This window comes from Trachypithecus francoisi, unplaced genomic scaffold (assembly GCF_009764315.1).
Source record: "Trachypithecus francoisi isolate TF-2019V2 unplaced genomic scaffold, Tfra_2.0 Lachesis_group16, whole genome shotgun sequence".
Taxonomy (NCBI): domain Eukaryota; kingdom Metazoa; phylum Chordata; class Mammalia; order Primates; family Cercopithecidae; genus Trachypithecus; species Trachypithecus francoisi.
The window spans coordinates 27,908,030-27,934,788 of NW_022681461.1; the positions used below are offsets into that span (position 1 = coordinate 27,908,030).

Consider the following 26,759-nt stretch of genomic DNA (forward strand, 5'->3'; position numbering starts at 1 on the left):
TCCATATGCAGAAAATGAAACTAGACCCCTATCTCTCATCATATACAGAAATCAAATCAAAATGGATTAAAGACTTAAATTGATGACCTGAAACGATGAAACTACTACAAGAAAACATTGGGAAAGATCTCCAGGACATTGATCTGGGCAAAGATTTCTTGAGCAATACTCCACAAGCACAGGCAACGAAAGCAAAAGTAGACAAATGGCATCACATCAAGTTAAAAAGCTTCTACATGGCAAAGGATACAATCAACAAAGTGAAGGGATCACCCACAGAATTGGAGAAAATATTTACAAACTACCCATCTGACAAGGGATTAGTAACAAGAATATATAAAGAGCTCAAACAACTCTATAGGAAAAAAATCTAATAATCCCATCAAAAAATGGGCCAATGATTCGAATAGACATTTCTCAAAAGAAGACATACATGTGGCAAACAGGCATATGAAAAGGTGCTCAACATCATTGATCATTAGAGAAATGCAAATCAAAACTACAATGAGATATTATTTCGTGCCAGTTAAAATGGCTTATATCCACAATACAGGCAATAACAAATGCTGGCGAGGATGTGGAGAAAAGGGAACCGTTATATATTGTTGTAAGAATGTAAATTAGTACAACCATTATGGAGAACAGTTTGGAGGTTCCTCAAAAAGCTAACAATTGAGCTATCATATGATTCAGCAATCCCACTGCTGGGTATATATGCAAAAGAAAGGAAATCAGTATATCAAGGAAACATCAGCACTCCCAAGTTTGTTGCAGCACAGTTCACAATAACCAAGATTTGGAAGCAACCTAAGAATTCATCAACAGGTGAATGGATAGAGAAAACGTGGTACTTCTAGACAATGAAGTACTATTCAGCCATTAAAAAGAATGAGATTCTGTCTTTTGCAACAACATTGATAGAACAGGAAATCACTATGTTAAGTGAAATAAGCCAGGCACAAAAAGACAAATATCACATGTTCTCACGTATTTGTGGGATCTACAAACCAAAACAACTGAACTCATGGACATAGGGAGTAGAATGATGGTTACCAGAGGATGGGAAGGGTAGTCGGGGCAGGGAGGGGCTGGCATGTTGGGGAGGTGGGGATGGTGAATGGGCACAAAAAATAATAGAATGAGTAAGACAGTATTTAATAGCACAATGTGGGGACTACAGTCAATAATAATTTAATTGTACATTTTAAAATAACTAAAAGAGTATAATTGGATTGTTTGTAACACAAAGGATAAATGCTTGAGAGGATGGATACCCAGTTTTTCATGATGTGATTATTATGCATTGCGTGCCTATACCAAAATATCTCATGTATTCTATAAATACATACACCTACTATGTACCCACAAAAATTAAACATAAAATAATTTAAAAACCCAAAATAAACAAAAATATATAAAAGTATATACAGTGCGATCTGAGAGACCAAAATAGACACCCCTTTATCAACTAAGACAGAACCTAAGGTTAAAAAAAACAAAAAGTTACCTATGGTTTGGGGATTCAGGGACAGTTTGGCATTGCAAATTTCTAAATTCTCACTAAATATCCTAACAATAGGAGATGTCAGGCCAATTGTCCTAATTCTGATTTACAATCCAAACCACTGTGACTCTAATTGGATAGAGGACTGGCCTTACAAACTTTCTTCTCTGATAAGTGATTGCAGACCTTTAACCAGTTCCTGCCAACTGATTGAGGCTGTGCATAAACTGTCTTTGTGTCCTAAAGCTCACCTTTTGATAGGAAGAGCCAAATTCCACCTCATTTTAATGTTAAAACCCAGTCTCAAAGTGAACATAGGATGTATGTCATATACATATTTATCCATTACATATGCGCACAGCAGATTTCCCTCAAATCTCCTGCATATGCATGATTCAGGCCCTGTGAAGCATAAAACCCAACCTGTGCTTCCCCTTGCCCATGCTGGAGACTTTCTCTTCCCAGCTTCCAAACCAATATCTCCAATAAAGCTCTCCTTTCTACTATTTAGCCATCCTGGTGGACTTTTGGTCAACAACAGCAAATATTAACCAAAGGAAATTGAATTCTTAAATTAATACCCTATGTAAGAGACTTTGAGGAAAAATTACTAGTTATAAAGATCATTATCTACTGATTAAAACAGCAAATCATCAAGAAAGTATATAACAATCTTATGTCAATAAACCTAACAACATATAGAATATTGACACTGTTTGGATATTTGTCCCTGCCCAAATCTCATGTTGAATTGTAATTCCCAATACTGGAGGTGAGGCCTGGTGGGAGGTGGTTGGGTCATGGAGGAAGATCCCTTGTGGCCTGGTGCCATCTTCATAATAGTGAGTGAGTTCTCACACTATCTGGTCGTATAAAAGTGTGTAGCTCCTGCCCCCCAACTCTCTTGCTTGCTCCTGCTTCCGCCATGTGATGTGCCTGCTCCCCCTTCACCGTCTGCCATGAGTAAAAGCTCCCTGAGGACTCCCTAGAAGTTGAGCAGATGCCAGCACCATGTTTCCTGTAAAGCCTGTAGAACTGTGAGCCAGTTAAACCTCTTTTCTTTATAAATTACCCAGTCTCAGGGATTTCTTTATTTCAATGCAAAAACAGCCTAATACAAATATGTAAGGCAAAAAAAGACCAGAATCACAGAAATAAAATGGTAAATCCACAGTTATGCAGGAAGGTTGCAACACACATTTCTCAACCCTTTGGTTCCTTAAATCCACATATCTACATACATCCTCCAAAACCATACGAGTCAACAGTAAAGCAAATAAAACTACACAATTGCCCACAGGTAGAGCATAGTGAAGGACAGGGAATACCACAAACTTCAATTTACATGTAGGTAGAACAGTCCAGAAACAGTAGAGTCAAATCAGAGCCCATGCTGAAACAGAATCAGGCAGGGATTACATGGAAGACAGGAGAGGTAGCAAGTCTCTAGCAGAGGTAGAACACAGAGGACAGCACCCACAGAAAGAGAATGCCCTTTTCTGATGAGGAAATCATGAGAACAGGTCTGAGACCAGAATATATGAAGCATGACTTTTCAAGGAAGTATCCAGGACTACAGTTATAGTCTTGGGAAGCCACTGCTTCTAGAGAGGAGGGGGGCAACTAGAAGGTAAAGAAAAATAAGAAATAAAACACAAGAAAATAAGGATCCTAGGGCTATAAGACAGTATCACGATATCAGTAAACATCATTCCCTCCTACATTTTACCACCCTGGAAACGTGTCATTAAACAAGCCTCACTTCACTGTTAGAACTGAAGAGGGCACTCTTGAACTAAGATATTAAGCAAACTGCCCAAAGTTTTCATTCCTCTGGAATAGAATGATCTATGATTTCTGCTAGTCCAGGAAAATCCATCATACTTTAAATGAACAGAACAAGGCAACATTACTAAGAGAAGAACACAATAAATAAGAATAAAAACTAAGTTCATGAAAATTCTCCCCTGAAATATTCCCAGTCACAGAAGTCCTCCTTTAGCACTTCTATTCAATAATGCACTAGAGAGCCTAGAAAACACAGTAAAACAAGAAAAACCAGCAAAATCAACATCAGCAAATAGCATAACTGGAATAAAGAAAACAAAATCGTCATCCTCCATGGATGACAAAGTTGTTTACATTTTACAAAATACTAGAGAATCTACAAATTATAACAATAGGCAAGTTTCAGCAAGGTTGTTGGATAAAAGATCAATATACAAAAATAGCATAGCCATATACCTGCAACAAGAAATTAGAAAGCATAATCAAAGTAGGAAAATCTCATTTATACTTGGCAGCAAAATATCTAAGTTTCCTATAAGAATACATATAACAGAAGATATACAAGACATTTATGGGGAAAATACAAAATGTTGTTGAAAAACGTAAAATAATTTATGTATGTGTGGAATGGTGGATATAATGATAGCAATTATTTCATCCAAAAAATTTAAAGCACTTCCAATCGAAACACCAATAAGGTGTTTTGTAGAACTTGACAAACAAATCCTAATAGTCATATGACTCCATGAAGTGCCAAAGAGAGTCAATATAAAAATAGACCAATTGAGAAAATGTAAAGAAAACCTGGAAGCAGATCTGCTTAAATGTAGAAATTTGGTGTATGACAGAAATGACCTTACAAATCAGTAGGGAAAGGGTGAGTCACATAATAACCTTTAGTCTTATAAAAATATTACATATATGCATATATATTACATGTATGTTACATATACATTTTCTGTATGTGAATATATATGTAATTTCTAAAATTTTAGAGTTTGACATTTCATATATAGGTCTTGACTAAATTGTAATTTAAAACTTCTGTTGATCAAAAGATATATAAACAAAGTTTTCAGAAAAGCCAAAGATTAGAAGAACATATTTATTATGAATCTAATCAAAAGGCCAGGTGCAGTAGCTCATGCCTGTAATCCCAACACTTTGGGAGGCCAAGGCAGGTGGATCACTTGAGGTCAGGAGTTTGAGACCAGCCTGGCCAACATGGTGAAACCCCGTCTCTACTAAAAATACAAAAATTAGCCAGGCGTGGTGGCGGGTGCCTGTAAGTCTCAGCTACTCAGGAGGCTGAGGCGGGGGAATCACTTGAACCCAGGAGGTGGAGGTTGCAGTGAGCCGAGACCGTGCCATTACACTCCAACCTGGGAGACAGTGTAAGACTCCATCTCAAAAAAATAGTAAAATAAAATGAAATAAATCTAACCAAAAGGGGATTAATAACATAAATCTAATCAAAAGAGGATTAATAACACAATTAATTTTTTTAAACCCTTTTTTTTCTTTTTAGACAAAATCTCACTGTGTCATCCCCAGACTGGAGTGCACTGGCACAATCATGGCTCATTGCAACCTCCTCCTCCCAGGTTCAAGCAATTCTCCTGCCTTAACCTCCCCAGTAGCTGGAACTACAGGCACGCACCAAGCCCGGGTAATTTTTGTATGTTTAGTAGAGATGGGGTTTTGTCATGTTGGCCAGGCTGGTCTTGAACTCTGGCCTCAAGAGATCCACCTGCCTTGGTCTCCCAAAGTGCTGGGATTACAGGCATGAGCCACTGTGCCCAGCCTTTAAAACTCTTGCAAATCAAATTTAGTAATTAGTGAAATGCAAAGTAAAACAACAATGAAATGGCATATAATATCTATTAGATTGATAAAAATTAAAAATCCCTGTTTATGAGAATATGAAACAATAAAAATGTTCAAAAAAAACTAGTGGCACTATCTTGCAAAATTGAAGGTGCATATGTCTTATTACCCAGCAATTCTGAATATAAAGAAAACTCTTTTTAAAAAAATGTTATTGTGAATTGATGATTTATAATTGTAATATTTATGGGGTATAAAGAAACTCTTACATATATATTCAAGGAGGTGTGTATAATGATAGTTACTGTGGCCTTATTTGTAATAGTGAAAATTTGGAAGCTAATGTCCTGCAAGAAAATGGATATATTGAATGGCTATATAAATCATGATAAGCCATTTATTTAAAAACATTGAAGCGTGTATAGTAAAAATATTAACTTTTTTTTTTTTTTTTGAGACGGAGTCTCGCTCTGTCACCCAGGCTGGAGTGCAGTGGCCAGATCTCAGCTCACTGCAAGCTCCGTCTCCCGGGTTCACGCCATTCTCCTGCCTCAGCCTCCCAAGTAGCTGGGACTACAGGCGCCGCCACCTCGCCCGGCTAGTTTTTTTTTTTTTTTTTTTTTTTTTTTGTATTTTTAGTAGAGACGGGGTTTCACCGTGTTAGCCAGGATGGTCTTGATCTCCTGACCTCGTGATCCGCCCGTCTCGGCCTCCCAAAGTGCTGGGATTACAGGCTTGAGCCACCGCGCCCGGCTTAAATATTAACTTACATTATAACTGGGTAACGAGTAGATGGGTGTTTGAAGAGTATTTTAGATAATGAAAATATTCCATAATCTTAAAATATGTTTGTGTTAATAGATAATAGTGAACTTGCTTCCCTACCCTCTTCTCACTCAAAGTTATGACTCAAATGATACGCTTATCAGGAACCCCAGTAGAACACTGGAGAGTTGCTTTGGGCTGAACTATCCTGCAGGTCAGTATTTGGGTATCTCTCTACTCATGTAAAGCAGACAGAAACCTATCCCTCCTAATTGAGCCCTTCTCCCTCTCCTTATCACCTCCCAGCACAGAGTCTGATACAAAGTAGGCAATGAGAAACATTCATTGCATAACTAAATCATTAAAAATAAAATTAGAATATAAAGAGATATAGATTAACTACAATGAGTATGCAAAGTAAATACAGGTGAAAGATTAAAACATTCAGTTATCTTTCTATAAAGGGATTGCGGAACAAAATGGAAACTTTTATAATATTGAATGATGACTTTCAGCCAATTACTCACCAACTCTTTGTGATTGCCTCCTCCCTCCTCGCTCCCTTAAAAAAAAATCCGAAGAACAGGACAACAATCAATCTTCAAGTGATAGACAGTACATTACGTGCTCCCCAAATTTGAAATAAGGAGGTCTTTTGAGAATAAAAATATGGGAAATCAACATGGATCTTCCTCTAGATATTAGCTGTAGCAGAAATAACAGGTCCATTAAAAAAGAAATGCCTTTCAGAGAAACTCCAGGAAGCAAGAGGTCAGAAAGACAAGGGAGGCATTATTTCTAGGCATTGTCTTGGGAAAGAAGTATCCTGGTTCACAAACAGATCCCACTGGTTCTGGAAGCAGAGCTGGACTACATCAATATCAATCCACTAAACCGGACTTACTGACAGCCAACAGTGACTTTAAGTCATTATCTGGAACCAGCAGAAACAAGCGTGTGCCAGGTTGCTCTGCTTTGCTGCTCCCGTCCCTAGTTGTGGCTGTTAAGTCAGGGCCCTCTTTGGGATTTCCTTTTCTTTTCTTTCTTTTTTTTTTTTTTTGAGACGGAGTCTCGCTCTGTGACCCAAGCTAGAGTGCACTGGCCAGATCTCAGCTCACTGCAAGCTCCGCCTCCCGGGTTCACGCCATTCTCCTGCCTCAGCCTCCCGAGTGGCTGGGACTACAGGCGCCCGCCACCTCGCCCGGCTAGTTTTTTGTATTTTTTAGTAAAGACGGGGTTTCACCGTGTTAGCCAGGATGGTCTCGATCTCCTGACCTTGTGATCCGCCCGCCTCGGCCTCCCAAAGTGCTGGGATTACAGGCTTGAGCCACCGCGCCCGGCCAGGGATTTCCTTTTCTTAATAGTAACCAATGCAAAAGGGCCACTCACTCTCCCATGGCAGTAACTGAGGGATGTAACCTCCTCCAGCCTGTGGAAGAAGTTGATCCTCAGAGGAAGGGAATGAAGCCAACAGGAAGAGAATCCCAAGTTTCTTCTAGTCCCGATTCCAGTAATCTCTGAAGCCAGGTTCTTCAAAGGACTTTCCCAAAGTTCCATGAGGCACTCCAGTATTCTTTTAATAAACTGTCCTTTTTGCCCAAGAAAATTTTAATTGTGTTTTTGTTCCTTACCACCAAAAGAATCCTATTACAATCAGGCCACTGAAGTCTAAGGCCATTAAACATTGTAATCATGTAACCAACTCCCCTTGCTCTGATTTTAAAGAGAGAACAACATTCTGATTATTGTTTGGCTTCCCATATGGTTTTTCACAGAGAGAGAATGCCTTTTATTAGGCTGACATGACCTTCTGGTGTGCTTGAAATTTTTTTTCTCATAAATTAACTAATTAGAATTCTGATGTTTCTCGTGAATTTAATGAGCACGAGTTGATCTCCATGTGTCACATAAATTCTGAAGTACTGATAAAAACAGGCTTTCCGGAAATGTAAAACTGAAGACCAGAAACCAGTAAATTCACTAGGATATGCCACACTGTAAGGATGCCGGGAAGTTAGGTGGCTGGCTTTCACCCTGCACCACCCACAGTTTGCTATGCTTGCCCTCTTTTGTCTTTAACAGTTGTAGTTATTATATACTTTGTAAGGTAGAGTACAAAGAAAGATGTTTCATAAGATAAGAAAGGAAACAGTGTCTGATATTGGAGTTATCATAAAATTCATGGTATGAGTTAAAACATCGACAGCTGCCCTAACACCAGTGGTAACATGTGCGACTCGATGACAAGATGATGTACCCTAGCCCACAGAATCACAGCTTCTTAAGCTCAAAGGAACCTTAAAGATCAACTGTTTCTGTTTCTTTTCTGTTTTGTCTAGATGGGTGGCAGATATTTTATCACCCAGCTTCCTGGCAGCCAGAACAAGGGCATGTGACATGTATTCACCAAATCAGATAGGTCCCATCTAGGAGTCTGAATGTGAGTATGTGACTTAAAGAAGCAGGGAATTAATTTGGAGTTAATCTCATCACTGATAGCAGTAGAAGCAGTATTCATTACTTAAGACAAACGTAGCCACAGCCGGTCATGGAGTCTACCTGACCCTGTGTTAAGGTGAGGGGTACATTGTGCAGGTGGGACTGCAACTTATAACCACTCTGGAAATCTCTGTCTCATTCTTAACAGCAACCATCATTCAAAAACAAAAAAAACTTATATTGAGCTGATACAGACATCCCTGTCATTTCCTCCTACTTCTACCTGCTGAATTAGCCACAGAACAAATCCACAGCTGCTGAATTCCAGGCCTATTTTTAAAATTTTATTTCTTTATTTTTGAGACAAGGTCTCACTCCATCACCCTAGCTGGAGTGCAGTGGCCACAAGGAGAGAAGAGTGACTTATTTTAAATGCCAATCCACCATGTAACTTCTAACTAACCCCAAGTTCAAGAATGCCTCCCAAATGTCTGACTGATGTATTACTCTTTATGTAGGAAGACCTACTCATTGTAAGTTTCCTCCAAAATGACCCTTGTTGTTCTGGAAATCATAGGCTTTGACATCCATAGCCACCTACACATTCCTTTCAGAGCAGTGATACTTTCCCTAAGATTTAAGCCCTGGGTCTGGGGATTTGCCATGTGGAGATCTACCTGTATTGTGGCCTCCCAAGACCATTCTTCTGTAAGTCTCCCTGCTTTTAAGTTCCCTTAAACTACCCGAAACCTATGACCTGGATTTGTCTGCCTCTTTCTTATTTCTTCAGCATTTGGGGGTCGCTTTGTATATACAGTCCTTTCACAGAACAGGTGATTCAAACTCACTGCAGACTTGAACTTCTAGGCTCAACTGATCCTCCCACCTCAACCTCTCAACATGCTGGGACCAGAGGTATGAGCCATGTGCCCGGCCCCCAGGCCTATTTTTTAGAGATCAACCTCTAAGAAGCTAGGGGGTAAGAGGTGGAGAGGAAAGATGAAATGGAGGACAATTTGAATCTGATTTTAATCCTGATCCAAGCCCAGCATTTGCTAAGATTCCTAGAAGCTTTGCAAGATGTTCTCCCCTCCCATCAAGAGCACAGAACCGTGACCCAAAGCTTCCAGTTTCTGCTATGCCATTAAGCAGTCACGGAGCCTTGAGAAAGTCACTTAACCACTCTGCATTCAAACTCCTCCCATTAGTATCGGCCTCATAAATATCTACAGAATAGATGGATTAATTACTTAATGAGGAATAGAATTCTTTGATTATTTTTGTGCTTTGATTTTCTCCTCTATACAATTAAAATACTCACCCAAATGACCTTGTGTGAATGTTAAGCAGAATGGAATAATAGATAATGTGTGTGAAAATACTCTGAAAGATATGGAGCACTATACACATGTAAGCATCAAAGATGATGCAATGTAGTATTTAGGTTGGTGCAAAAGTAATTGCAGTTTTTCCCATTAAAAGTTAATGACACAGGCTCTGCAGTTAGAGCAGATAGGAGTTTCAAGTCCAGCTCTGGTGCTTACTGGATAAAAAACTTTTGGAAAGTTACTTTACTCCTCTGAGTCCTTTCTAATGGGGATTGTTGCAGTATCTATCTTAAAGAATGAGCATTAAATAAAATAGGGCATGTAAAGCCCTTATCTCAGTGCCAGACACATAGTAAATGCTCATTAAGGTAGAAGAGAAAACTATACTGTAATGACATTAAACAGTGGGAGGGGTTGGTTATCTTTACATTTTAAATGGATTATTCAAGCTGCAGGTTGGAGAACAGATTGAAAGGAAAAGATGAGGCCAAGGAATCAGCTAGGATACCTATATTAGCAGTTGGGACTGGATCAGTAATCTCTCTTGTGCTCCAGTCTCAAATATCCACATGCTATCTGATATTTGCTCTTCCTCCTGACTTCACTGCCTCAGTAAATGGCCCCACCACCCTCCAGTTGCCTAAGCCAGAAGCCTAGGAATCAATCTCAAGTCTGCTTTACCCCCATAATTAATCAATCTTCAAGTAGATGTCAATGCCCCCCCCCCTTTTTTTTTTTAGCTAGATCTAAAATCTGCAATCTGCACCCTTCTCCGCCTCCACACCACCATTGCTTAAGGTCAGGTTTTTTTACGTCTTGCCTTGATACATTCGAGACTGCAATCTCAGTTGCCTACCAATCTGTTCTCTGTTTTCTAAATACAAATCTGATTATTCCCACTCTATGCTCAAAAACCTTTAATACCACCTACACGATAAAGTCCGAGCTCAGCATGGCTTTCAGGTCCTGCTTTCTTAGCCCCAGCATTTCTCTCCAACTTTACCTGTCATCACTGCAAATTCTTGCTCTATGAGCCATGCATGCCTCCCATAGGTCCCACTCCTCCCTGCCTTTTATTATTATTATTTTATTTTTATTTGAGATGGAGTCTCACTCTGTCTCCAAGGCTGGAATGCAGTGTTGGCGATCTCAGCTTACTGCAACCTCTACCTCCCTGGTTCAAGCGATTCTCATGCCTCAGCCTCCCGAGTAGCTGGGATTACAAGTGCATGCCACCTTGCTGGCTAACTTTTGTATTTTTAGTAGAGACGGGGTTTCACCATGTTGGCCAGGCTGGTCTTGAACTCCTGGCCTCAGGTGATCCTCCCGCCTCAGCCTCCCAAAGTGCTGGGATTACAGGTGTGAGCCACCACGCCAGGCCTCCCTGCCTTTTTTGTACATCCTTCATCCTCTGCCTAGGGTCCCCTTCTTTCCTGTTGATCTGGCTGACTCCAGCTCAGACTTTGTGACTCAGCTCAGGTGTTGCTTCTACCTAGAAGCCTTTCCTGACCTCCCAATCTGATGCAGTGCTCCCTTGCATCATGTTTGCCCCTAGTGTGTTGTGGCGGATAGTCTGGCCCAATCAATACTTATTCCAAATTCCCTTCTCCCTTGTCTTTCTCTACTTAGAAGATGAAAACAATCATGTAGCCATGGGTGGCCAAGCCACAGTTCGTGAAATAGATGTAGGATGAAGATCCTGGGGAGGGTTTCCTTTTACCTCTTTACTTTTTCACTTCTTTCTTTCTGGAACAGAATGGGGATTGGAGGCATAGCAACCATCTTGAGATCGCAAGGACAAAAGCTACTTAATAAGACTTACAAAGAAGAAAGACAAAAAGATCCAAATTCTTGATGACATTGTTTAAGTGCCATACCAGTTTTGGACTCCTTGCCTTTATATTTCATGCCAGGTGACCAAATAAGTGTCTTAATTATTCAAGCTGCTATTAGTTAGGTTTCCTGTTACTTTCAGCCAAGCATATTCCTTGGCTGATGCATAAGTTTTAATTGGTTGTTTTTCCATCTCATACATTGGACAAATGAGCTGATGTCTTTTTCTATATTCCCAGTGCCTAACTCTTCTTAGTAAATAGTATGCACTCATTAAATGGTTATATTGAAAGAATTAACTCAGATATGTGGGACAAATGTAATTTCCTCAATTTCCTTTTAAAAAGCCATTTGAAAGAACAATATAAGATTTAAATGGTTGGGTAATAATTTAACTCTGTAACTGTCAAATACAGAATCAAATTAAATACAGATAGTAGCAAAGATTTCTGAAATTCTGGAAAACTCTCATTCCTGTGAAACCACCTCTGTAGCTGAAAGATGCATAGTACGCTACTATTCACTGACATCAACTGAAGTCTTCATTTTAAGTAATTATAACTAATGATTTTCCATGACAACTACATAAACTTTAAATATTATGAAGAGTAATACTAGTTATACTGGTTCTTTATTAATACACATGGGATTAAAGGAGATGTCAGGCTTAAATACAAATTCCACAGCCCTGATGTTTAAAAAATCTTCGCCACTCACTTTGGGCTTTTTAAATTATTTTAAATCAAAACTGTACATGTATAAAGTGCATGATATAATGTTTTGATACATATTTACATATTAAACTGTTTTTTACTACAGTCAAGTTAATTAACATATCCATCTCCTCACATAGTTACCTTTCTTTGCAATGAGAACACTTCAGATCTACTTTCTTAGCAAATTTCAAGTATGTGACACATGATTGTCAACTACAATCCTCATGCTGTACATTAGATCTCTAGCGCTTATTCATCTTGCATGACTGAAACTTTGCACCCTTGGACCAACATCTCTCTATTTCTCCCACCCCTCAGGTCATGGAACCACCATTCGACTCTCAGCTTCTATAAATTCAACGTTTTAGATTCCATGTAAAAGTGAGATTATGCAGTATTTTTCTTTCTGGGTCTATATTTCACTTAGCATCATATCCTCTAGGTTCATCCATGTTGTCACAAATTGCAGGGTTTCCTTCTTTTTTAAGGTGAAATAATATCCATCAACAGATACTTAGTTTGAGTCTGCATCTTGGCGATTATGAATAATGCTGCAATGAAGATGGGGGTACAGATATCTTTACAAGATACTGGTTTCATTTCCTCTGGATGTGTACCTGGAAGCATGACTGATAAATCATATTGTAGTTCTACTTTTTAAGGAACTTCTATACTTTCTTCCATAATGGCTGTACTGTTTTACACACCCACCAACAGTGTTCAAGGTTTCCAATTTCTCCTCATGCTCACCCACACTTATCTTTTGTCTTTTTGATAATAGTCATCCCAACAGGCATAAGGTGATATCTCATTGTGGTTATGATTTATATTTGCCTGGTAATTAGCGATGTTGAACACCTTTTAAAATACCTATTGGCCATTTGTATGTCTTCTTTGGGAAAATGCCTATTTAAGTCCTTTGCTCATTTTATCAGGCTATTTTTTTTTGTTTTACTAATAAGTTGTATGAGTTCCTTGTAAATTTTGGATATGAAACTCTTTTCAGATATATGCTTACAAATATTTTCTCCTCATCCATAGGTTGCCTTTTCATTTTTTGTTTCTTTTTCTTTTTTTCTTTTTTCTGACAGAGTCTCACTCACTCTGTCGCTAAGAATGGAGTGCAATGGCATGATCTCGGCTCACTCCAACCTCCGCCTCCCAGGTTCAAGTTATTCTCCTGCCTTAGCCTCCCGAGTAGCTGGGATTACAGGCATGTGCCACCATGCCCAGCTAATTTTTGTATTTTTAGTGGAGATGGGGTTTCACCGTGTTGGCCAGGCTGATCTCAAATTCTTGGCCTCAAGTGATCCACTGCCCTTGGCCTCCCAAAGTGCTGGGGACGCCACGCCCAGCCTCATTTTTGTTTCTTTTGCAGTGAAGAAGCTTTTTTTTGTTTGTTTGATGTAGTCTCATTTTTGTTTTTGTTTGTTTGCTTTGCTTTTGCTGCCTGTACCTTTGATGTCTGTCCAAAAAATCATTTCATTTCCAAGACCAATGTCAAGAAGGTTTTTCTCTATGTTTTATTCTAGGAGATTTATGGTTTCAGGTCTTACACTGAAATCTTTAGTCCATTTTGAGTTGATTATTGTGCACATTGTTTTATTAGCTCATCAGTCCCCACAATTTGAACTTCTTGCATCTCTGATAGATTAAAAATGGCAAAAACTATACCTATAGGTTTAATATCAGAAGAAATGACCATATAAGATGGTATTAAGAGACATGAAGGTTGTTTCAATTACCTATTGTTATGGCTTAAAAGTAACTTAAAATAACAACTATTGGGCCGGGCGTGGTGGCTTAAGCCTGTAATCCCAGCACTTTGGGAGGCCAGAGATCGAGACCATCCTGGCTAACCCGGTGAAACCCCGTCTCTACTAAAAAATACAAAAAACTAGCCGGGCGAGGTGGCGGGCGCCTGTAGTCCCAGCTACAGGAGGCTGGGGCAGGAGAATGGCGGGAACCCGGGAGGCAGAGCTTGCAGTGAGCTGAGATCCGGCCAGTGCACTCCAGCCTGGGCAACAGAGCGAGACCCCATCTCAAAAAAAAAAAAAAAACTATTTTATTATCTCTGATTATTCTGTGGAATGATTAGCTCAGCCGGGTGGTTTATCTGTTCCATGTGATGTTAGTTAGAGCTACAGTTGTCCAGAGGTTTGGTTGGGCTGGATGATCCAAGACAGTTCATTCACATGGCTCCAGTTTGTTTTGTCTATTGTCTGGGAACTTCACTGGAGCTGTCAAACACAAGCCTTGATTCTCCTCCATGTGGCTTCTCCATGTGTCTTGGGCTTCTCACAGCATTTCAGCTAGGATCTGAGAATCAGAAAGTAGAAACTACTATTTTTCTTAATGTCTGTACTCAGAAATCCAGGATATCATTTCTGCCACATTCTATTAATCAAAACCAGTCACCAGGCCAGCCCAGGTGCAGAAGGCAGGCAAATAACCTCAGCCTCTTCCTGGGAGCAGCAGCATGCATGTTCAGGGAGGGAACAAAGTGCTGTGGCCATCTCTGCAAACTAGTGACCACAAGATAAATCATATAAGCCTATCTTCATAATGCTAGTTTTAGAGTCTCACTGAGCACACTCAAAACTACAAAGAAACCGGACTTTCCACTTGGCAGATATAACTTGAATGGCTACTGTAATAAAGTTAGACTCAATAAAGACTTACAGGAAGCAAAGGATGGTCTGAGTCAGCCATCAGCCCATCGGGATGCCAAAACTTCAGATCTAACAGGCACTATACGTGGTGCTTTCACATATATTTTCTTATCAAATTATTTGAATTACAATGCAAGGATAGCGATAGAATAGTTTATTGTTACCTGCCGTTAAAATATCCTTTGCCAAAGCACACAATCCAAATTCCAAACCAAACTCATCAGGACCTGAGTCACAACCCCAAATATTAACACCAATATCCCACACCTTCTCGGTCATTTGACTTCAACAAACATCAGCTAAGGAGAGATATCCTATATGCAAGGATAACACAAAGAAAAATCGCATTTAGGTTGACTCTGAAATTAATTCAGCAAACTTGCCAACTAGTAAGCCGTCACCACTCAGTACCAGTCGTCATCCATTCCAGGAAATTCAAGTTGGTGATATGCACTCAGGTAGCATTGCTGCCTCACAGGGCAAAAATGTCAAGCCAGGACCTAGGCATGTCTAAGGAGCCAGGAGCCTGGGTAGTTTAAGAAATGGAACATTTGATTTGAGAAATTTCAAAATGGATAAATAACTTTTCACCAGTATTTCCTTTATAAGCTTAGTGCTTGTCATGGCTAATTTTATGTGTCAACATGACTGGGCCAAAGAATGCCCAGATAGCAGGTAAGACATTATTTCTGTCTGTTTCTGTCCATCTATTTAGCTAATCCAAAATAGAGTAGCTTTTGAATCAGTGGACTGAATAAAGATTTGCCCTCACCAATGTAGGTAAACGTCATCCAATTCATGAAGGGCCTAAACAGAACAAAAAGAGGAAGGGTACATTTTCTCTCTTCTTGAGCTAGGATATCCATTTTCTCTTGACCTTGGACATCTGAGCTCCTAGTTATCTGGCCTTTGAGCTCTGGGATTTACATCAGCAGTCCCTCTAGTTCTCAGGCTTTCAGAGTTGAACCAGGAGTTACACCATCATCTCCCCTGGCTCTCCAGCCTTCAGACTCTAAGTGGATTGCGTCACTGGCTTTCTCAGCCCTGCAGCTTACAGAAGACAGATGGTAGGACTTCTTGGCTTCCATAACCACGTAAGCATATAATAAATCTCCTCATATATATCATATTGGTTTTGTTTCTCGGAGAATACTGACTAATCCAGTGCTCAAGGCCTGGCCTGCCTAAATATAGCAATTACTCTCTCCATGTTTACAGAGGTAAGTGATGTTCAGGAAACTTAAGTGTGTGCCAGAGGTCTCTTAGTTGGCCTGTTAATCAGAGAAGCAGCACAGAAGAGTGGCTGTGAGCTTTGGCATTAAACTGTCTCAGCTCAAATACTGGCCGTTATCCCTGGCCAGCTGTGAGAGTTTGGACATGTTATTTACTTCTCTGTGCTTCTGTATTTCCCATCACAGAATGCAGGTAATGATGAAACCAATTCATGGAGTTTTTGTAGAGAGTACTGAGTTAACATATATGAAACACTTAGAATAGTGCCTGGTACATAATAAGCATCATGTAAGTGTTTGCTTATCAGTATTAGTATAAGTTATAGAAACCCAACTCAAACTTAATAGGTAAAAATTAAAGGAAAATATTAGCTCATATAAGAAGAATATCATCAGAACTGTCTTTTCCCATACCTCTGCTTAGTTTCATTTTTACACAGATACTCCCACAGAAGCGGGATGTCCTCTGTAACTTGCAACTGGAGAAGAAGAGGGCATCTTCTTTAGAACTCCAATAACTATCCTCTGAACAGCCTGGTCTGGATCTTGTGCCCAATACTTAGGCTTGTGAGCAGGTAGAAGTGGGGAACAGAGTCAGCCATCCATAATATGGCCTAGTCAAATTACACTGAATAGGTGAGAAGATGTTGTCCAAGAGAAGAAAGCTGGCCAGACAAAAATGAAAGGTCCTACAATCAATAAGTTGGAGAATCAATAACTGAATTCAAGCCTGTCTCACCCTCATGGCCTTTCATCACCCAACTCTCCTCTTTGCTTATTTTTGTTGTTACCCTCCTCCTCATCTGTATTAGTTCATTCTCTCAGTGCTATAAAGAACTGTCCAAGACTGGGTAATTTATAAAGAAAAGAGGTTTAATTGACTCACAGTTCAACATGGCTGGGGAGGCCTCAGGAAACTTACAATGGTGGTGGAAGGCACCTCTTTACAGGGCAGCAGCAGAGAGAAGAGTCAGCGAAAGGGGAAAAGGCCCTTATAAAACCATCGGATCTGATGAGAACTCACTCACTATCAAGAGAACAGCATGGAGGAAACTGCCCCCACGATCCAGTTGTCTCCACCCAGTCTCTGCCTTGACGTGTGGGGATTATGGGGATTATAATTCAAGATGAGATTTGGGTCGGGACACAAATCATACCATATCATCATCACTATAAGGTAACTTTTTAAACTTTTTTCATCTAGCAAAATGTTCAACAACTGGGTAATATTTTACCAGGAGACAAGCCACAGCACAAGTGCATAAGTAGAAAAGAAAATAAATTTCCTGTACTATACTTTGAGAAAAGAAAAAATCCTTCTTACTATTTATATGTAGTCCCTTTCCTCTGAAGAGTGCCAAAGATTTTATAGATGCTAATGTCTCAGAGAGAGGAATAAAACGGAAGAATTTAAACTGTGGCCCAGGCTTGCTACTGCTACTGTGAAGTGACCACTCCACACACATATGGATAAGTGCTCTATCCCAACAATGAACACTTAACTGCCTGAACTACTTTTGGGCCTCATTTAACTTGCCCATTTATGCAACTATAGAAACTATAGATGCCTTTCTCCTAGAGCCATAAAATTTTAGAGTGGGAAAGGACTTTACAGATCATTTGGTTCAATCCCCTCATTTTGCAAATGGAAACAGCTGGAGTCCAGAGAGGGCTATTAAGCAGCACACAGTCACGTAGCAGGTTTATTGCAGGCCCAGAAGTAGAACCCAGGTTTTCTATCCTATTTTTCTATACCATGTTCTTTCTGAAAAAAGCAAACACCCTCCCCGCCCCGCCCTGACCACACACAATTTCCAAAAGCTACTCAGTGATCCCAAACACTATTAATTTCTTTCTTCTCCCATTATGTGGATTACATAAATGTTTGGATGAAATGTGGAAATGAATTATTTATTATGAAATTTCAACAATATGCACTAATTACTACCACCAGGAGGCAATCAAATTTGGTGAAAACGACAAGGTACAGTAGTTAGGGCTGACTTTGTGTGAGTTCTACCTCGGGTGCTTCTCCAGCCTCCAGTAGGAACTCAGTACTCCTGGGGAGCCCTCAAACTCAGGGCCCCACGGACCTACTTCTCACACAGCAAATACACTACCTGAACTGATTTTTCCCTATCAAAAAAAAAAAAAACTGACTTCTTCTGTGGACCATTATCCTGGGACCACACATGTTTATATGTGTATATATTTTTTTCCTTTCTTTTTTTTAAAGAGAAAAAAAAGTGAAGTCAAGTGAAAAAGTGGGAATAGAGAAGGAATTCTATGTGTATATTTAAATGAGGACTTCTGAGAAATAAGATCGTAACATAAAATTATACCTATTACTACACCTCCCTTTCAAAATTGGATCTGCTTGATACAGTTCTGGTTGTTGTTTGTTTTGCTGGTTTGGTGTCTGATTGCTTGTTTAATGGTCGTAGACACAGCCCAGATATTTGTACATGGAAAACCTTACTTCCTAGAATGAATTAGCTACAATCATCTGGTTCTGTGAACAAATCATAAGATGATTTTTTATTAAATAATCAGATATACAGGGGCCTTTTGATAATTAGTGAATTTGTTTTCCATGCCTCGTAAAGTGTACTTTCAAATTAAGTAAACATTACTTGAGAATGCCCAAGAATCAGGTGGGAAGGCAAATAAAAACTCTTAAATTGACTTGCTAACTATATTCACGTTCCCATCACTTTTCCTACATGCCATAAAGGAAACATGCCTCTTGTTATATTTCTATTCCTCTACTGTCTCTATCCATGTCGCATAAGTTATCCATGTTAGAGACTCCCTACACATGCATTTGTATTATTAATAGTTTGAGATCAAGCGGGCATTGTTGATGCCTGAGAGGTCTTCGAACCTCCTTGACTCTCACTCTGCCCATCACAGGCCACTGTCAGTTCCTTGGAGACTCACTGATGGGACTGAGACCAGCTCTCAAGGAAGACAATAGCTTTAGTTCTAGATAAGCTCTATCCAGACTCAAAGTCTATACATTTCATTTTTAAAGTTTAAGTCTCTGATAATCACTTTAGTGTCATCCTAACTGTTCCCTATATTGAAATTTATTTTTCATCCATCTCCTCCATCTGTGATGCATGTGGAAGGAATTATTCACCAAGCCCTTTTCTTTAGTTAAGGTCAGGAGTGACAAGTTCTGGTGGTGTCAAACATTCTAGCTGTTCTGATTTTCAATTAGTTTCATTGAGATGTTTGCTATCCACTTATGGGGGAAAGGTGTTATGTCTTCTTCACACTGGTCCAAAATAAAGTAGGTGGGACATAGGTTGAGTTATGAGAAAGAGAGTCAGTCAAATGCCATTTCAGCATAATGGACATTATCTAAAAATTAAGATAAGTCCATCAACCTAATGTCTCCTTAATAACAAAACTATACCTTATTCTGATTTTTCTCCCTTAAGAGGTAACCTAAACCTTAAATTTACCTTATGATTACAGTCTTTCTTTTATAAGTTGAAGCATATTTTGGTCCATTGAGCAAACTCATTCTTATTCATTGCCTTTTAAAGTTGACATTTAACTTGGAGAGCTGTAGAGTTGGCAAGAAGCAAAAGATTATTTAATATTCAAGAGAGCAGATTCTAAAACACCACAACATTCTACTGTATGAAACATTCTATAATTAGTGTATATTAACTGAAAGAAAGAATTACATATGGAATTAGTAGGGGCTGTTTGAAGATGTTCATGTATTTATCTCCTTGTTAATACTCATGAATCACATAAAACAAATGAGTAATTCTAGCAATTCAAACTAATAAGGGCTGATTTTCTAAAAGAAACTATGTCTTCAAATGCATTTACCAAAAAGAATTGAGAACAACTTTTGGCTCTAAAGGCCTTGAACCCCTAAATCAAACAAAATAGGAATTAGCCGAATCCCCTTCTATTATAATTTGCTGTTCAACGTCAGAAATAATTGATCTATTAACTCAGGAGATAATTGTGGTGTATTTGCTGCAGGTTAGGCTCTCTTTAGGCACTGGGGACAGAGTTGTGATAGTCTTTCCCTTCAGAGCATTGAATTGAGCAAGAACGAGAAGAAAGCAAACAATTGCAACAAATATTAATAGTGTTTGCATAAAAGAAGCATACAGTGCTATGGGGACCCACAGTGAGGGACTTAACCAAGTTATTGGGGGTGGGGTGGCAGTAGGTATGGGAAGGTCCTCTGGAGGAGGTGGTGAATCAGGTGAGACTTGATAACATCAGACTTAAGATGAGCATCGAATCTTGCTTCCTCAAAAACCTCCACTAAAACTACAGTAAAGAAACTTAAGAAAGTGTTTTGTTTTTTTTAAACCCATAATATGGAGAATAGGAGAAAGGACAAGAGAAACAAATTTTGGAAACTCAAGACAAGATGGACAAGTGGTTCCTCACTTAGCAGAAAGCTGAATGAATCCTAAGTCAGCAAAGGCCTGTGGGGAAAGCTCTCTGAAAAGCAGGTGATGCTCCAAAGCTCTTCCCCCACTGCCAGGTAACTGCCCCTCCCCTTCCTTAGCAGAAAGCTAGAAATTTATTCATCTGTAGGGTAAGAAAGTCCTTAATCAAAAACACAATTCAATTCAGTGACCATACATTATGCAGTATTCATATTGATGTCCCTGTCCAATTGCCTTGCTCACTCTAAGAACACAGGCACCAGCCCACTCTTCACCCTTCAGAAGGGAGATTGAAGAGGCTTATCTGGGAATATGACCAGCCCAAAAGGAGAGATTAAAATAGAGTCATGCCAAATAACGCTATTTCAGTCAACAATAGGCTGGACAGCAGGTACTATGAAGACTCCATAAGATTATAATGGAACTGAAAAATTTCTGTTGACGTTGTTGCCTTTGTAATATCCTAGCACAATGCATTACTCTCATATTTGTGGAGATGCTAGTGTAAACAAGCCTACGTGCTGTTAGCTATATAAAAGTGGAGCACACATGATTATGTACAGTATATAATGATACTTGATAACAATAATAAACAACTGTTACTGGTTTATGCACTTACTATACTATGGTTTTTATCACTATTTTGGAGTATATTTCTTCTACTTATTAAAAAAAATGTGAACTGTAAAACAGCCTCAGGCAGGTCCTTCAGGACATATTCCAGAAGAAGGCATTGTTATCACAAAAGATGACAATTCCACGCATGGTATTGCCCCTGAAGGCTTGTCAGTAGCTCAAGATGTGGAGGTGGACACAATGATATTGATGATCTGGACCCTGTGTAGGCCTAGGCTAAGGTGTGTGTTTGTGTCTTCATTTTTAAGAAAAAAAGTTGTAAAAGTTAAAAAAAATTATTTAATTAAAAAGCTTACAGAATAAGGATATAAAGAAAGAAAATATTTTATACAGCTATACAATGTGTTTGCATTTTAAGTTAAGTGTTGCTAAAAGAGTCCAAAAGTTAAAAAAAAAAAAAAAAAAGCTGTAAAGTAAAAAAGGTACAATAAGCTAAAGTAAATGTCTTTTTGAAGAAAGGCAAATATTGTTGATGTATTTTTGGTGTTTGACCTATCCAAATCTCATACTGAAATGTGATCCCCAATGTTGGAGGTGGGGGTCGGATGAGTGGTATTTGGGCCATGAGGGTAGATACCTCATGAGCAGCTTGGTGCCCTCCTTGCAGTAAGGAGAGTTCACATGAGATCTGGTAGTTAACAAGATGCTGGCACCTCCTCCCCTCTCTCTTGCTCCCTCTGTTGCCATGCAACATTCCTGCCTCCCCTTCACCTTCTGCCGTGAGTTAAAGCTTCCTGAGGCCTCACCAGAAGCCAAGCAGATGATGGTGCCATGCTTATACAGCCTGCAGAACTGTAAGGCAAATAAACCTCTTTTCTTTATAAATTACCCAGTCTCAGGTATTCCTTTATAGCAATGCAAAATGGACATACAAATTTTTTTTATAAATTTAGTGTAGCCTAAGTATACAGTGTTTATAAAGTCTACAGTAGTATTTAGTAATGTCCTAGGCCTTCACATCCATAGACTCACTGCTCACTCAGAGACTCACCCAGAGCAACTTCCAGTCTTGCAGAGCACATGTATGGCATGTGCCCTATACAGGTGAACCATTTTTTATCTTATCTTTCATTCTGTATTTTTACTACATCTTTTTTATGTTTAGATATATAAATACTTAACACTGTGTTATAATTGCCTACACTGTTCATCACAGTAACATGCTGTACAGGTTGATAGTCTAGGAGCAATGGATTTTACCATCTAGCCTCAGTGTGTAGTAGGCTAGACCACCTGGTTTGTGCAAGTACACTCTATGATATTCACACAACAATGAAATCACCTAACAACACATTTCTTGGAACATATCCCTGACATTACACAATGCATGACTGTACTGGTACAGGGTTTCTTTGAAATAATGACCCACCTAGATTCCTCCAGGGAATCTCCAAGGCAGTAAGCCTCACTCACAGGGTCAGAGCCCCAGCTCTTAATCATGGGCAGAGGACTGATTAGCAGGTGACTGAGGAAGATGTCTCTAGCGTGGAAGATGGATACCATACCAACAAATAAAAAACCAGAAAAACAGACATCTTGGAGAAAACAGAGCGTATGCATGGGGAAGAAAAAAATTTTTTAAGCTATCATTAAAACTTTCATTAACATCTTCAGATAGAAAAGAGAAGATACTGAAGTCATGAAACCAAAAAAAAAAAGATCCTACAAAAACACAAGGATTCAGAAAACAAAAAGATAATTCAAGGGTAGAGTTGAAGAAACAGAGAGGAAAGTAGATCGTAAAGACCAAAAAGAAAGGGTGAAAAAAGGCAGGAAAGTTTTAGGATCAGGGAAAGAAATCCAACATTCAAATAAAAGATTTCCAGAAGAGACAACAGAGAAAACACAGTAGGTCAAGAATAAAATAAATCAAGAAAATTTCTCTGAACTGATATGAGTTTATAAACTGAAAGGTTCACCATGTCCAGCAAAGAATTTAGTACGTATGCATCAATTACTGCTCTAATTGTTTGATGTATATTAACTTGCTTAATCTTCACAACAACCCCATAATGCACAATGCAATCCTTAGAATTTTGTCATACTTAGAAATGTATTTCCACATCACTTACTGTACATAATGAAAGTTTATGTTTAGAAAGATGAGTGGATAAGATTTTTTTTTCTGGCCGGGCGCGGTGGCTCAAGCCTGTAATCCCAGCACTTTGGGAGGCCGAGACGGGCAGATCACGAGGTCAGGAGATCGAGACCATCCTGGCGAACACTGTGAAACCCCGTCTCTACTAAAAAATACAAAAAACTAGCCGGGCGAGGTGGCGGGCGTCTGTAGTCCCAGCTACTCGGGAGGCTGAGGCAGGAGAATGGCGTGAACCCGGCAGGCGGAGCTTGCAGTGAGCTGAGATCCGGCCACTGCACTCCAGCCCCGGCGACAGAGCAAGACTCCGTCTCAAAAAAAAAAAAAAAAAAAAAAAGATTTTTTTTTCTTTTGTAGTAAGAATTCACGCTTCCCTGCCAAAACAGACTTATCTCTTATATTAGTAAAAATAGTCTCTTGGTGTAAAGTCAGTTCTCTTTGCTCATAGTAATGTTCTACGAAGTTGCTGAAACACTGAATTAGCAAATATTGAACCATTGATCTTAGGGGAAATATAGGGTTAGGTTCCTGCAAGCCTCTGGTCACACTGTCACCACTCGATCAATATAAAACTTTGTTTAATGTCTGTTTCTGCTTAAAGACATCTTATTTTTTGATTTATCACCTTTGAACTTATGACCAACAACACTGCAACTCATGCCTGAATCAAGCTTGTCTAACACATAAGTTTTCTCTGAAAGGCACATCACAGCCTTCTTGCTCTAAGGAACATGGCAGCACTTCAGCCACCATGCTTGAGGGATGTCTTAAACGAGATCACCAACAAAAAGCAGAAGAGTTTGAAAAGCGTGTCACTGAATAGACCGTGAAAAGAACACGTTTATAGAATGAGAGCTGAAACAAGAAGACAGGGCATCACCCTGTTTGACCTCAGCCGGGACTGTACATATCTGGTGCCTTCCCTTTTTTACCACTCTGCGTATGTCCACAAATGACCACGACAGAACTACGAGTATTGACTTGTGGGATGCAAATAGGTAAATTTTACGGAGAACAAAAATTTACAAATACAGAATCTGCAAATAGTGAGGATTTACTGTTGTATTATTATTGTTATTAATGCTATGCATGTGAATGGAGAAAATATTTGGTTAAAGGCAAGTCAAAGATGTCATGTAAAGGGCATTTTGTTGACCTTGGCTCACCCTCTCATACCTTCACCCCTGCAAACAAACCATCTGAATCAGGAAACATTTTGTACAATTGTAGCAGTTTAGGGGCTACTAACATTTTGCTCCAATCTGGTGGATGTCTAGGAAAGACAGCTCCAAAACCTGTGGCAGGCAATCCAGTGACCCTAAAACAAGATAACATTTTTTAGAAAACTTGTTAGAGTGTAATACGCAAACTTTCAAAGCCATGTAAAACTAATTTAGGGGCTGGGTGCAGTGGCTCATGCCTGTAATCCAGCACTTTGGGAGGTCGAGACGGGCGAATTGCCTGAGCTCAGGAGTTCAAGACCAGCCTGGGCAATATGGTGAAACCCCATCTCTACTAAAAATACAAAAAAACGGCCGGGCGCGGTGGCTCAAGCCTGTAATCCCAGCACTTTGGGAGGCCGAGACGGGCGGATCACGAGGTCAGGAAATCGAGACCACCCTGGCTAACACGGTGAAACCCCGTCTCTACTAAAAAATACAAAAAACTAGCCGGGCGAGGTGGTGGGCGCCTGTAGTCCCAGCTACTCGGAGGCTGAGGCAGGAGAATGGCATAAACTCGGGAGGCGGAGCTTGCAGTGAGCTGAGAACCGGCCACTGCACTCCAGGCCGGGAGACAGAGCGAGACTCCGTCTCAAAAAAAAACAAAAACAAAAACAAAAAAAATTAGCTGGACGTGGCGGCATGCGCCTGTAGTCTTAGCTACTCGGGAAGCTGAGGCAGGAGAATTGCTTGAACCTGGGAGGCGGAGGTTGCAGTGAGCCGAAATCATGCCACTGCACTCCAGCCTGGGTGGCAGAGCAAGACTCCATGTCAAAAAACAAAACAAAACAAAAACTAACTTAGGGTTGGATTTTTATGGTGATTACTTTTTAAAGAGTTTTCATGTTTGCAACTTTCATAAACTTTATAAAACTAAATGTCTCAACAAGTCAATGGAAATTTTAGCATTTTTGTCATTATTTTGACTGCCTTTTTCAACAATTACAGTATAAGACAAAGGCTATATGTCATACACTTCCATGGGGAGGCACTGTACCGGGATGCAGGATGACAGCTATGACCAAGATAGAGCTTCTATCCTCAAAGAACTCTCTATTCCGGAGGAAATGCCTTCATATAAATAACTAGAATGCAAGTCCAACTGCCATGTAGGACATAAAATACTCAGAGGACAAAAATAGAAAAGCAATTAATTCTGATTAATGACAGCTTACCTAATTCTTACTGCATGTCAGGCAATACTTCTATGCACACTTCATACTTTATTTCGTCTAAATTTCATAACAACCCTACGAAGTAGATGCTTTTGTAATCCTCATTTTACAGGTGAACAAGCTGGGTTATAAACACCAAAAAACTTTTACAGTAAATTGTAGAGCTGGAGTTCAAACCTGGATAGTCAGAACCCTGGGCCAGAAAAAAAAAAAAAAAAAAACACATATAAAGAGGAAACGGCATTTTAGCTGGGCCCAGAATAAGTAGAGAGTTGACTGGTAAACAACTGAGGTGGCCGGGCGCGGTGGCTCAAGCCTGTAATCCCAGCACTTTGGGAGGCCGAGACAGGTGGATCACGAGGTCAGGAGATCGAGACCATCCTGGCTAACATGGTGAAACCCCGTCTCTACTAAAAATACAAAAAACTAGCCGGGCGAGGTGGTGGGCGCCTGTAGTCCCAGCTACTCGGGAGGCTGAGGCAGGAGAATGGCGTGAACCCAGGAGGCGGAGCTTGCAGTGAGCCGAGATTGTGCCACTGCACTCCAGTCTGGGCGACAGAGCGAGACTCCACCTCAAAAAAAAAAAAAAAGAAAAAAAAACAATTGAGGAAAAGAAACTCCCAGACAGAGAGATCAGCATGAGCGGAAAGCATGGAAGCTTGAGACAAATGTGCTTGATGTGTTCCTTTAGTGTGGAACTGGGGTCACTATACCTTTTTGCTACTTATACGAGTCCTTTCTGCATGTCCATATTCTATAAGCAAAGAAAAGTATTAAGAATACCTTTCGATAATCCCAGAGCTCACTGTTTCCTCATTCAATAAGGCCTTGCTCTTCATTTCAGCCCATTCTGTGTTTAAACACACTTGTGACAACTTTTCATGTGTTTCTGATACCCACATCTGGAAACATAGAAGCCACATATAAGAAAAATGAATTCTCACTAAAAATGGTCAGTTACTAAAACATGTGTTTATTGAAGTACATTCTGATTTTAATTGTTGACTCTAGTTGACATTAAAAATAAGTGATAGCTCATAGTTGTCAACTGTTTCATCATAAATATGTAAAAATAGCAATTACTGTATGCTATTGGGAA

General features: G+C 39.6%; 1 protein-coding gene across 3 annotated transcripts in view; it reads right to left on the reverse strand.

The window, feature by feature from the left end:
* CUNH9orf135 (chromosome unknown C9orf135 homolog) overlaps positions 1 to 26,759 on the reverse strand; it is a 91,918-nt gene that overhangs the window by 22,460 nt on the left and 42,699 nt on the right. For all 3 annotated transcript variants that reach the window (XM_033237124.1, XM_033237126.1, XM_033237125.1), the window contains 2 exons: positions 26,444 to 26,562; positions 24,515 to 24,583 (listed from right to left, as the gene is read on the reverse strand). In XM_033237124.1, the coding sequence (XP_033093015.1) occupies positions 24,515 to 24,583; positions 26,444 to 26,562 (188 nt within the window). The remainder of the gene's footprint in view (positions 1 to 24,514; positions 24,584 to 26,443; positions 26,563 to 26,759) is intronic.